Source organism: Halichoeres trimaculatus, unplaced genomic scaffold (genome assembly GCF_033239565.1).
Source record: "Halichoeres trimaculatus isolate MK-OKI-2021-1 unplaced genomic scaffold, fHalTri1.1 fHalTri1_scaffold_3, whole genome shotgun sequence".
Taxonomy (NCBI): domain Eukaryota; kingdom Metazoa; phylum Chordata; class Actinopteri; order Labriformes; family Labridae; genus Halichoeres; species Halichoeres trimaculatus.
Genome location: NW_027437181.1, coordinates 34,873,040 through 34,886,945, shown reverse-complemented (window position 1 = coordinate 34,886,945; position 13,906 = coordinate 34,873,040). Strand labels below are relative to the sequence as shown.

Here is a 13,906-nt window from a genome sequence, read left to right as displayed (position 1 = left end):
GATTCATAAATCTCAAACCTTTAGAAATTTCAGCGACTGAATTCAGTCATGCTGTGTCTTTATGATAGTTTAAGATCACATAAATAGACAACAAAATAAAGGCGAGTAAACATTCATTCATTTATCCTGTTCAGGGTTGCAGGTGGCTGGAGCCTATCCCAACTGTCATTGGGCGAGAGGCAGGGTACACCCTGGACTGGTTGCCAGTCAATCCCAGGGCTGACAAATAGAGACAGACAACCATCCACTCACACACTCACACCTACAAACAATTTACAAGGTCAATTAACCTGGCGAGCATGTTTTTGGACTGTGGGAGGAAGCCAGAGTACCCAGAGAGAACCCACGCATGCACTGAGAGAACATACAAACTCCACACTAAAAGGCCCACCGACTGAGGTGGGGATTTGAACCGGTAACCTTCTTGCTGTGAGGCTGCAGCGCTGACCGTTGCACCACCGTGCAGCCCTGAGTAAACATTAATATATTAATTTACATTCAAGTTTACATTTATAAACCAGAGTAAACAACGCTCAGCTGCAACAGCTTAAACCAGCTGCACATTTTTCCCCTTAGTGTGATCAAAGACTCTGACTGCAACTTTGTTTTAAACATTTACTCCCTGTTGCAGTGTGGAAAAACAACGTACTGTGCAGAACAAGAGTGAAAGGAGAGGGATTTCAAATTAAGAGCTTTGCAATTATGGGATTTTTGGAACAACCATAGCATTAAATAGAAGTTTCCTTTAGTGGCACTGTTGTTTGTTTTGATCCGTTCATTTCTCCAACACTTTTAATCACTTACACCCTTTGAGAGAGAATATTCCTCTCTACTAAACAGCACATGCACGCCCATGCACAGTTACAGGCATTTTATCTCCATCTTTCCAGCAAATTCTCCAAAGCATATGCTTGGAGATTATGTTCACTCCTTTAATTTCCTTTAATTCCTCCCTTCACATCTATTTCCCCTCCCGCTCTCCTTATCATAAAATATCACAGCAGTCTTTGCTCATAGATAGAGGTAGATAGACGTACCTTTTAGCTGCTTTGTAGTTGGGGTATCTATAACAGTTGCCAAGCTTAATCTACTCCTTTATTCTTTCATGCATCACCAAACAACAAGTCTCATTTTGGACAGATAGTTCTGTCTAGAGGAAAGGCAGCAGACCATCTGAGCCCGAGTAGAGAGGATTTTTCATATCTGCCAGAGGCTAAATGTTGGCAAAGAACTTCCAATACAAGATGTTTACTGATCCTGATGCTCTGAGAGAGAATCCAAACCTCTAGACAGGTCCTCTAAATCAATGTGTGCTTTCTTTTTCAGCGACAACGGGAGCTGCTTGGGATTTCTCTCTAACTGATGTATCTACTTCCCCTGCAGTAAAGGAAAAGATTAGCTGAGCAGTGCAGGTGTTGACAAGCAAACTAATGTTAGACACAGCTCTACTGTCCAAGGATGATTTAGTCTTCAATGCCTTTTCTCTAACTGAAAGAGCAACTTACTGTCAGAACAATCACACCGTCATGTTTCCTGAAAAAAACTAGAATGTACTCAAAAATATTAATACAATCTGAAAACATGCTTGGTCCATCCTGCAGCAGATTAAACATTTAAAGAGGGTGTGCTCTGCTTTTCTGTATTTTAAACATGGGTGAAAGTAATAACGCTGGATTCTCATACTAAGCATGCTCAGCTTTTAAGGGGGTTCAGTTAACTAAGAGTGCCCTATACATAGTTCAGGTAGATTGTGTGTCATTAAAAAAAAAAAAAAAAAATGTTTGGATGTTCATCCCCTGCCTCTAATCAACGTGCGTTTGACTCTTGGTTCCATGTTCATGGTGCTTCATACGTGTGTCAGCTGTGCTGTGAACTCTGCCCATAGTGTAATTCTGTCAAAGAAAAAGTTGCTGTGCAGAGGCAAGTTTTAAAAATCTCCTAAAACTGATGTTCACTTTTTGGATATGTAAATGCAGTTGTGCTTAACTTTCAGACAGTATTTAAAATAAATCAGGTCGTTGCATGTTTGTAAGCAAAGCACATGTCTGAGAGTGTATTTATTTAAGAGCGTGTGGGTGGTAGCAGGGGGAGTGGGGGGCATGAAAAAAATATTTATCTTCAAAAGGGGGTGTGCAGCTAAAAAACGTTTGGGGACTATTGTCCTGATTGGTTCATGACATGCTGGAGGTGTGGACCTCAAACACTAAGGTCTGCCCAAGGTCTAGCTTTACCCCTAGCAGACCTCCAGAAAACTGGCCAATCAGAGGGAAAGGGGTTAGTGGGGCGGGGGGACCTTAAAGAGATGGCAGAAAGGCTCTACAGGGGTAACAGAAGGACAGAATAGAGAATACAAAAAAATCACAACAGCCTTTCTCTGTAAACCAACTTCAGACATTGACCTATCATTTTATGGGCTGGTATAGATTTTTATCCACATTCACAAAAAGCAAGGTTCATATGAAGCAGAGGCAGTCCTGGCTGGTTTTACACCATGAGTGAACCTCCAGCAAGTTGACGTAATGGGGTGCCCCAGTACCCAATTTAGAAACTTGATGTGAAAATTAGTGGTAGTCTTGATAACTGGCAAGTAATTTATTTAAATTGTATCATTATTGTTATTATTATTATTATTATTATTATTATTATTATTATTATTATTATTATTATTATTATTATTATTACATAATAATAATAATAATAATAATAATAATAATAATAATAATAATAATAATGATACATACATATTATAGTATTTATCATTATATTTTATCATTTTGATTTCATTTTCAATTATTATTTTATTTCATTTACTTATTTTTTATGTGGGTGCTTGCGTGCCCTCATATAGATTGCCCACTGGGCAGTCGCCTACATTTCCCATAGGAAAAACTGTCCGTGTTATGTAGACTTTGACTAGTTGTTTGATTTGAGTATTATTCTAAAGATTAGTGATTATGCCATCTATCCCTATGTAATCCTATGTGCAGAGTAAAGTTGCATTACCAGTAATGACTTCTGACAGCAGTAACTTATCTTTTGCCCTGCTGCACAAACATAATTGAAGTGCCTTTACAATACAGTGACCTTTTCTTGACACATTTCAGTGCCACTCTCACTTATTTCTCTGACAAATGAAGAACTCTTGGTCAGCTAATATCTCTAATTTGATATTCAATGTCTGTGGGAAGCAGGTATATTAGCTGTAACCCAGCCAAACCCACAGTACAGATAGTAAAACTGTGGCGTTTTGTTCAATAACACTTTCACTCCCCTTTCTACTCCACATGAACTTACATCTGCTAAAAAAAACGCAATCCTCAAACCAAAGGGTGACACTATAGCCACCATGTTAACTTCTTATAGACTGCCTTTGTTATGGCTTTGTGAAAAGGTTATCTGTATGTTGTGGTGTATGTAGTGAAGAGTCTTGTGATTGTGCTACAAACCAATTCCCCCAAGGCAGCAAGAAATATATCTTTTCCAGTATTTTTCAGGTGTTTACCAGCCAGAGCCAGTGAAAGAACAAAAATAGAGAGCAAGAGAGAAACACTCCGGTCACACAAATAAAAAGAATAGCCTGAAGTGTTAAATGAGTTCCTCGCATGGCTTCAACTTTAATCTTTAAACATACGAACGCACTCACACACTACCATGAGGAGGGAGTGAGAAGAGTAAACACACAAGTCTGCACACAGAAAGCCGTTCTGGTGTACAATCATGTCTAGAATTACCCTTTGCTCTCTTTGTGATTTTTCCATCACTAGTCTATTACTCCTTTTGTCCCCTTGCTCTCTTTTTCTTGCTCCATCTCTCTGCTGGTCTAGACAACTAGTTCAGAGAAAAGTGAACACTAGACTCCTTTTTTTCTGTGCTTTTAAATAAAAAAAAATTGCAATTAAGTGTAACATGTGGGAATGATAAAGGACCTGTAAGTCATATCAAGTCCACATGGTGTTTGTGTTGAGCTTAGTTTGGCAGATGTCATGTTAATTTGACAGAGAAATCGAGCTGCAGCTTTAAAAATAACACGATAAGTAATTTGTTTCAGAAAGTTACATCATTGTACTTTTTTTTATTAATATCTTTCCTTTCTTTGAAATAAATATCTGTCACAGTCAGAATTATTTCTCTTGCTCAACCTCCAGTAAATCACTCAGACGCTTTATGTCATCAGCTTCCCAGTTCTTAAATGTTTTCAGGTTACAACCTGATTCTGCATTTGTTCACTCTTCTACAAACTTCAAACCTGACAGCAAACATGTTTTTATTATTTTTGTACTAAGTGGCTTTTCTAGGTATTAAAGAGAGTTAAAGTTAGCGCCTTTGTCTAAGATTCAGTTGATGCTTTGACCTGAAACTCACCTGTATCCGTGCTGAGTGTCCACACACATGCCCCCGTTGAAGCAGGGGTTTTTTGGATATGCACTGCAGGGCTGATGAGTCTGCTCTCTGCCCGGACAGGAGCACATCGCTGTGGATTCCACTGTCACGGACACAAGACTCATGGTCCCACAATCCACCACTGTGGGCGTCTCCCGCACGTTCAGAACGGTGGTGCAGCCGCCAGCTCCGGCACACTCTGAAGTGGGACATTCGTCTACCCGCACTTGGATCACGCTGACCTGAAGGAAGGACTGGAGCTGGAAAAAGGAAGGAGGAAAGAGAAACCAGATAATAGTTAGAGAATCCAATTGACAAAACACAAGGTGACGCTTTTGAAGTGCTTTTAGTTCCTAGCATTGTATCAGCCACTTTCATGTGACCTTTTACTTCACAGGTAAGGAGTGCTCTTCAAGTGCTTATCTCCCATCGCACGGGCACTTCTAGTATCAAAAGAGTGTCTTGGCAGTGATCCTCCAACATTTCTCTTCTCTTTCTCAAAAATATCAAATTTCAACTGAATGGTGTTCAGGGGAAGCCGAAAGGATCGTACTGGTTGTGAACCAGTGTCTCTGCAGAAGAGCTAACATGCTCAGGCGGGTAACTAAATATCTCTAAAACAGGGGAATTAAAAGTTACCAGAAATAATCAGCAGATAATCAGCTGATTTGTCTCTAGAAAACGAAACATGCCTTTCTGTATTGAGGTAATTTGTGTCATTAAACCACAAAGTAATGCTAAACAAACGTGTGAAGCTTAAAACAGAAGAGGCTGACCAAGATTTTGTTATACAAAAACAAATCATGAAAGATCCAAGACAAACTGTTGATATTTTCATGTTTTTTTTTTTCTTCTCCTTTTTCTTTTATTACCTTGACAAATTAATCTGTGCAGATTTCTCCACACTGCTTTTGTTTTTTGATTATACATGATGAATCTATACCTCTTACTGGAAACAACATTACAAAACAATCAATCAAGTCTGCTTCATGCTGACACTTACCCAGTTTTTGAACAGTCTGAACCATTTCAACACAGACAGAAAAACAGCTGTTCAAAGTGAGGCCAAAACTGTTAGAGCTCCCCCTGGTGACTGGTTGCAGTATAGTGTAAAGCTCAGCTATAACTGAAAAGGCTGGTGTTGAAAGAGGTAATTAAGTGCAGTTGAACATGTCAGGAAATTTTTTCTAAAACACAACTTCTCCAGAGTCCTTACGGGATTTTCAATGATTTATTGAGGGTTCAACCATTGATTGGCGGCTCTGTTAAAATATTAAAAGCACATAGGATGTACATTGAGGATTATCTTAACTAATACTCCCAAAATAACTTCTGACCTACTTATGACAGTGTGTGTTCCCTTAAAACCCGACAAGAACCCGTTCTACTGTGAACTGTAGCAGCCTGAAAGAGACCACATCTAATCAGAATAGAATAGAATAGAATAGAATAGAATAGAATAGAATAAAATAGATTAATATAAAAATAACAAATTAACCCTAATCCTAATTTTATATTTTACTGTTAAACTTCTGCAGCTTTAATTGTGAACCAACGCCTTTTTCTTAAGTTGCGCCCTAAGTGACTGAAAAACACAAACATTACTCCAGAGTAAATCAGCTGATTGCTAAGATGTGTCTGAAGTTACAAGTTTAACACAAGAGTGATGACAAGTGCTTTCACTGTCTATAGATAACCCTCATGAGAATATTGATTAATTTCTCTCCACCTTGAACAAGAAAGTGTCATTGATTTGCTCAGCACGTGTCATAACTATCCATGTTGGCTGCAGTCTCCTGTGTCTACAGTACTGAAGTAGCTCTTTGAATTTTCTCTCTGTCTGACATAAACTTTATGTATTCCCGTTTAAAAAGCCTTTTGTCACAATGTAACACTTTACTTAGTCGAACAAATGTTCGTAAATTGGATCAATTACTTTGTCAGCCAAAAAAAAAATCTGAAATGGTGTCAATAAAACATTCAATCAAGCACATAACCTTAAACCTGACACTTACTGTAACATAAAAACATCACTTTACTTCAGTGGAATGCAGAGTTAACAACATCTGACTAATCCAGTCTACACAGACCAATTGCTACAGATGCAAACACACCAACACACTGATATACAACAGAAGGATAATGTAGAGTGCATTAAACATGTGAGTTCATTTCAGTACAGTCAGCAGCCTGAGACATTAATCAGCTTTTTCTGTTTCCTCTATCGACAGAGTGGGCTAAATGGTGTGAGGCAGAAAGGAAAGTGTGACTGCAGGTTAAACACTTTGATGATGCAGTGGAAGAGAAAATGAAATGGAAATTGAACATGTTCGGTAATATTCTGATGTATTGGTGAGTGTGCGTGCATGTGTGTGCGTGTGTGTGTGGTTTGCATTTGGGTGTGTTGTCCTTGGCTTGTGAGAGTCACACTAGTCAAGTGGATTACCTCTGAGTACAATCAAATCAGATCACCACACACACAAACACACACACACACACACACACGCTCTGTGTGCACTGAGTTAAACTGGAACAGGGTCGCTACATGTTCTGTGATGTTGTGTGCTGATTGGATCTCTTCAGTGTGGCTAAACTGTGCTCACTAAACATGCAGGTCAGGTCGGCTCCACTTATTCCCTCTAATGACCTGCACTGCCATGACTCTTACTTTGGAACAGGCTGTGTGGGTCACTGTTTCATTCAACTACTGTTTGAAATTAGAGCCCAACCGATTAATCAGTGGGCCAATTCAGTGGGCCGATTCAGTGGGCCGACTAATCGGGCCTGTTATAGCCTGTCACAGAATAATCAACATCGGCCAAATTGTAGCCAATTATAAAAATTTTTGCTCCGGGGAGATTCTGTCACTCCTGCTTCTGTCGCTCCTGCTCCTGTTTTAACGTCGAGTGAGTTGTTTTTTGTGTGAGATAAACAAAGATAAATGCTATTGTTAATTCACACGTCCACCGTTATCTAAAGTAAGACTATAGAACGGCATTTTAACATCGTGTTACTTGCTTTTTTGTGAGATAAACAGAGTTAAGGTTACTGTTAATTCACACGTTCACCATCACCTAATGTAAGAGTGTAATATGGCAATGTAACGTCTTGTAAGATGTTTTTTTGTGAGATAAACAGAGGTAAATGGAACTGTTAATTCACACATCCACCATTATCTAATATAAGAGTATAATATGGCTTTTTAACGTCGTGTAAGTTTTATCTTTGTGAAATGATAAATGCATTATGCAACTGTTTACATGTTTATAGTTTGAAAACTTTATTTTTGAATATTCTTTTTCATTGTATTCTTAAAATCCAGTTTGTACAAGTTTGTTTGAACATATTTGCCTTATTGCCTTATTAATCATTGTGTGTTTACAGTTTAATTTTTCCTATTTATCATTGTGTGTTTACAGTTTGACTTTTTTTTTAATTCATCATTGCATTTAAAGTTTGACTTTTTTATTATTTATCTTTGTGTTAAAAGTTTGACTTTTTTATTCATCATTGTGTGTTTACAGTTTGACTATTTTTTTACATACGGTGTATAATGTTTGACTTATTTATTTATTATTGTGTACAGATTGTTCATATTTATCATTGGTTTAAAGTACAGTTCTTATGTTGACAGCTTTATAACTAAAGTTCCTTGTTTTAATTTAATAGTGTTTTGTCTCTGTCTTGAATCATATGGGTATTTTAATTTGTGTTTATATACAGTATATATCCTGTGTATATCAATTAATTTGTTATTATATATATCAGCCGATATATCGGATATCTGCTTTTTGTTTTGCCCCCAGTATTGGTATTGGCATCGGCCCCAAAAATCACATATCGGTCGGGCTCTATTTGAAATCAACCAAGCTTTAATCACTACATCTTCCTCAACTGGAGTAAATGCAGTTTTCACTCATTTACTTCACATACTGAAGTCAAAAACACACACCTTTGATTGTGATGCCTATTAACTTCCAGGTTGTGCACAAGGGTGATGCCAAAACATCCCATCATGAGCCTGCACAGTGCTGATGAACCACGCCCAGAGCCACACACATTTATGTCACAAATAAAACAACAAAGACTCCTCAGGTTGTAACTTTAAAGACATTTGACTCAGTTTCTCTGTTTGCGTAGTTGCTGCACTTTGCCTTTGAAGAGCAGGAGTGATAGACAGGGGGAAAAAAAGAAAAGAAAAGAGCAGTGAGTCAGGTCAGCGGGGTTCCTCTCTAATGTAGGTCATGTTCTCCGCTGTCTTCTTCCCAGTACAGGATAATGGATCCTTCAAATCCCTGACATTAAAAGCCAATGAGACACACCCATTCAGGGAAGAAAGATGTGAAAACAGAGCAGGGGATGGAGAGGAAGAGGTGGAGGATGTATTTAGCACAGACAGGAGGGAGATAAAGGATCTAGGGATGAAGAGGTTTGTAGTCCGCTGTCAGGTATTTACTGAGCCTTGGGCAACACCTGAAACCCCTCAGTTAGTCATCTGTATACAGGAAGGTAATGTTGATGACACAAAGCTAGTGTGTCTGCAGTGCTAGAGATGTTTCCAAAACATGCTAGTAAAACATTTTAAATTAATTCAAGCTGGAAAGGAACTGGCTGTCATGCCTTATTTCTTAAATCAAATTCATAAATCTCAGAACCCATCAGCAGTCACTGATTTACCATCATCCAATGACAACATGTGCCGTGATACCAACTTTGCAGTGAATCTGGTGCAAGCAGTTTTAAACAATTTCCAGCCAGGCTTGTGCTTTTTGTGTGGTCTACATTTTTCTTAGTCAGTCACAACCCTCAGGGTAACATCTTGTTTGTTCAGAGGTCTCAGTCCAACAACTGGTTCACAAAGGCTTCACTCCACATACAGTGGGAAAAACCCTGAAAATAAACCTGCACACTGGATCATAACTTTAAGATCAGCTAAAAAATTACATGATTTTACATATGCATGCACAAAAATGTGGATTCACAGTCATTTTCTGTCAGGTATTCACTCTGTCTTGACCTCCTGCCTGCAAACCAAATTTACCGCAAGGTATAGATAAAGAAACCTTTGACCTTTGATGGCAAAGACTAAAAAGCTTTCTCTCCTTGAACGTGGTCAGATTGTTGAGCTATGTCAGCAAGGCCTTCTCACAACGTGCCATCTCTGCTGGATGATTGCATGGTTGGATGAAGTTAAAACAGTCATTTTGGATTTCTTAAGAGATCCTGAAGAATTTTGTTATGGAAAGAGTCAAGTCAAGTGGTAGACCCCCCAAAAATTCACCAGCATTGAGTCAGACGATCTGCTTGGCTGTCCATCAAGACACGCCACCATCCCCTACCAGAATTACTGTTGTGAACTGCAGGCCAACAGCTGTCAGATGACTTCTGTGCAGGAAAGGGCTTCTGAAACAAAAAACATATTCAAAGGCCTCATTCCAGCCAATGCCACAAAAACAACCATTTGGACTTTGCAAGGGAGCACCAAACATGGGAGACTGAAAGTTTTGTTCTCTAAATATATATATGTATATATGTATATGTAAAACAGATTGCTCTGGACAGGAACAAAGTTATCTACATTAACAGTCAATGTAAATTTAGTTACCACTGGAGGACATCAAGTCTCAGGCCCCGTTTACATGACGCCGAAAACGGTCAATTCTGCACACATTTCGTTGCGTTTTGGCCTTCCGTTTAGCTGAGACCACGTTGCGTTTTCAGTGAAAATGCAATCTTTTGAAAACGCTCCCCAGAGCGGAAATATTTGAATCCGCTCCTCCATCCAGCCTTGTGTAAACACACAGCAGAGCGTTTCAGGGTGAAACGCTGACGTCACCACATGCGCACTCGCAGCTTCAGGTGAAGGCTCCGCGCTCAGCCACATTTCCAGTTGAGCCATTCTGGTCCAGTAGGTGGCGGTAATGCGCGTCATGGTTGGATTGCCGACCGTCTCACACAACAAAACGGCAGAAAAAGAAAGAACAGAAGAAGTGGCTTGTCCATCTGGAGTCGTATGAATGCGGATCGTTTTCATGCCATCCTCATGTAAACGCGGGTGGCTTTTGGAAACGCAAAGGAAGAATCTTTGCGGGAGTCTCCGTGTAAACGGGGCCTTAGGCACGGTCACACTGGCCATCCAGACCTTGCTGTGCTCAAGCGTGATTACCTCCCCTCGTTGCGCTGTTCCCCTGCTGTACAGTGTGGCCAGCGGTCACACTACTCCAATATGAACCATTAGCAGGTATCAAACAGGCATAATTCGCCTACGCCATCTGTTTACATGAAGCAATATCTCATCAGAGTCAGCACAATGAGACACAAAGAGACTGCGACAACTTCAGACTTTTTGACTTATGCTAAGTTGTTTTGGTCCCACCCAGCTCTATAACACCCGGCTAGTGTTCAAAATAACTGTTGAGAGATGTGCTCCGATGATCATACGTCATGGATCATACGTGCTGTCCAGGTGCTTGTGCTCATGCATGAAGTGAACCGTGCTTAAGCCCACCTCTCAGCATGCCAAAGAAGAGAAATGAATCATACAGAGGCTTGGCACACTTGCGGTCACACTGGCTTTGGTGGAATTTTCATATTTCTTTATGACTTTCCTTAGTTAATTCTAAATTGCCGCTGTATGTGTCACAATACTACCTGTATTTGCCCTAAAGTTATCTGTAGACAGAGACAGTGCCTACAGGTTTTTCTTAGTCTGGGTTGGATCCGATTCACACGTTCCTGTCTCCTTAAACACTGTTTCTTAAATTGAGTTCCCAAGCTAGACTCAACCCATTGGCTTATAGATAGACAAAGCAATCCCGTTCTCAAGAATGAAAATTCTGAGCACACGGACTGGTCGGTTAGAATTGACTATGCATTACACTGGGCATGTGTATTGTCTGTCATTTTTTCCTCGATCTAACCCATTTCAACTTAAGCCATCTGAGTCTCCTGAGTCTTCCTCATCAAGTGTAAGGTTTCCTGAAATCTCAACACTGGCCCAACACGCTGGGCTTTAGGGCTGAAGCGTGCTAAAGCATGGTCCAGTGTGCCAGTGTGACCACGTCCTCAAATACCACTTTCTGGCCAAGCATACACGGGCTGCAGAGAGATACATTGCATGAGATACTTTTTTGAAGTGTGAAGTGTCAAGGGGAAAACCTTTTTCTTCCATCTAAAAGTACTTGTTGGACAATGCATCTGTTGTTGTGATCCATGAGCTCTATCAGTTTGTGTTGAGGTGCCTAAAAAATCAGGCTGTTTGGTTTAAAAAACTTGAAAATTATCCCTTTCAGGTACACTTGCAAAAGCTAAAAAAAAGTGTGATCAATTTTCAGATTCATCACGAGATGACTATGACCAATTATATGGTTAGTGATTATATATTTGAATTGATTGACATTCACACACACACACACACACACACACACACACACACACACACACACACACACACACACACACACACACACACACACACACACAAATGTATGTATGAATGTATGAATGTGTATATATATGTATATATATATATATATATATATATATATATATATATATATATATATATATATATATATATATATATATATATATATTCATTTATTTTGACTTCTTTGTAGCTTGTGCAGTAGTCTGAATCATTTCATTCCTTTAAGCTAAAATTTCCCCCTGTAATCTGTTTCACAGCACTCTCTGGTTTATCTAAATGTTTCACTTTAAAGGCTCCAGCCTGCACAGGAGTCTCTAAATCCCCACAGCTTGTATGCAGAAAAAGGCATGAGCGTGTCCACAAGCCTGTCTTTTGGATATAGTGTCCCAAATGTTGTTAAAATGTTCAGAGAGGCATGCAGTGAATCTTTTTAAGGCAGAGCAGTGCGTATAGCTGGCAACAAAGGGCCAGAGGGACGCTTTGTTCCTTGGACTATTGTCCCGTTGAACTGAGGAGTCTCCACAATCCTCTCTCCTTCCCCCAGGTCCACATTACTATAATGACAAGAGGAATCCTGGTTTGAGAGCACCATACCAGATATTAAAAACTTACATCCAAAGAAGTGTCGTTAAGAGTCAAGTGATGTGCACTGGATTGAAAACACTGAGGAGTACTTCCACTAGGAAGAGGAGGGAGAGAAAGAGAGACGTGGGGAATGACTCCTTTTTTACTTTATTTTTTAAATGTCCTTCTTCAGAGGCTTTACCGTAGAATTGAGAACATTAATAATAAGCACTGCTTCATCTTCTGCTTCCCACCCATCCTCCCTCTTTCTTTCCTGTCCACCAGCTCCTCCTCCTCCTCATCCTCTCCATCTCTCCATCGCCACGCTTCACATCTCATTCTGATCAATGTCTTTGTCTGAGACCCTGGCTGAATTCAGATTGAATGCTTGCTGCACCTCTCACAAATCACACCTGAAAAAAACACTCCCACTTCTCTCCCAGTGCATCTTTCTCTGCTGTGCTGCTGCTCTGTGGCTGAGCTTTAACTGTTTTAAAACCCCTCACATCCAATCCAAACTCCTCCACCTGTTCTCTTCTTTGACATAAAGACGCATTGAAAGAAAGCAACTGAAAAGACGAAGGCAGGGAGGCAGAGAGTGAGTGCTGTGATGGACCTGACTGACCACTACTCCATGACCGGACTGTTACCGTCTCTCCCCTGACAGACACACATGCAAATGCAGAGCGGCTCATCGTTCCCTCTGAGGACACTGGGTCAGCTCTCTCCCTGCTGGTGAATCGCATACAATCCTTCTTTCTATGGTTTAAGCTTACACACTCACACACACAGACGCACACAAACACACAGGTCTTCTGCTCCCATTCAGACTTCTGAGACGTGAAATGAGGTCTGACTGGAGCCAGCGGTCAGGGAGCGTCAGCGTGATGAACTGAAACGTCTGCTCTTCCAGCTCTTTTTCTCTAGATAATGACATGCTTCTTATGTTTTGGATTTTACTTAGCTTGTCCTCTGTGGTGTGTGAAATGTAATTCATAAAGAAATCATTCCTAACAACACAAAAGATCAATTTCATTTTGTTATTTGACAGGGAATGTATTTTTCTACCTCCTCGTGACTGCAACAGCTGAGCATTACACGCTTAATCCACACTGTGCTTTTCTGTTAGACTCAAAATGGGTTGGATTTAAAAGGATGTTCCACACTCGTGGACTAGGAATATAGTGCAAATGACAGTTTTTTTTTTCCAGGGTTGGCCCAGAAAAAAACCTCCAGCACAACAGTTTAAAACAGGCTCATATTCATGTGTCCTAAAAACACAGAAACGGCCTGTGTGCTTATTTTGGTCGCAGGATGATCTGTGGACACCAGTATATACAAGTGACAATATTAAAAAAAGGTTCACCACAGGTGGTCCATTTACTAAATTGTACAGGCTGGGTCTTTGGCAAACTGTGATGGATTTGGAGGAAAAAAAGGGAGCAAGATTTGGCACATGAATGAACCATCAAATAAAAGAACTTATCCATTAGAAATGTGGTTTTGGCTTGATGCTTTTTGGATAAGGTGGCA

At 39.9% G+C, this 13,906-nt stretch overlaps 1 protein-coding gene across 1 annotated transcript in view; it reads right to left on the bottom strand.

The window, feature by feature from the left end:
- Positions 1-13,906, bottom strand: part of LOC141787560 (neural-cadherin-like) — a 477,836-nt gene that overhangs the window by 151,122 nt on the left and 312,808 nt on the right. Inside the window, exon 26 of the mRNA XM_074666057.1 lies at positions 4,363-4,640. Coding sequence (XP_074522158.1) covers positions 4,363-4,640 — 278 coding nt within the window. The remainder of the gene's footprint in view (positions 1-4,362; positions 4,641-13,906) is intronic.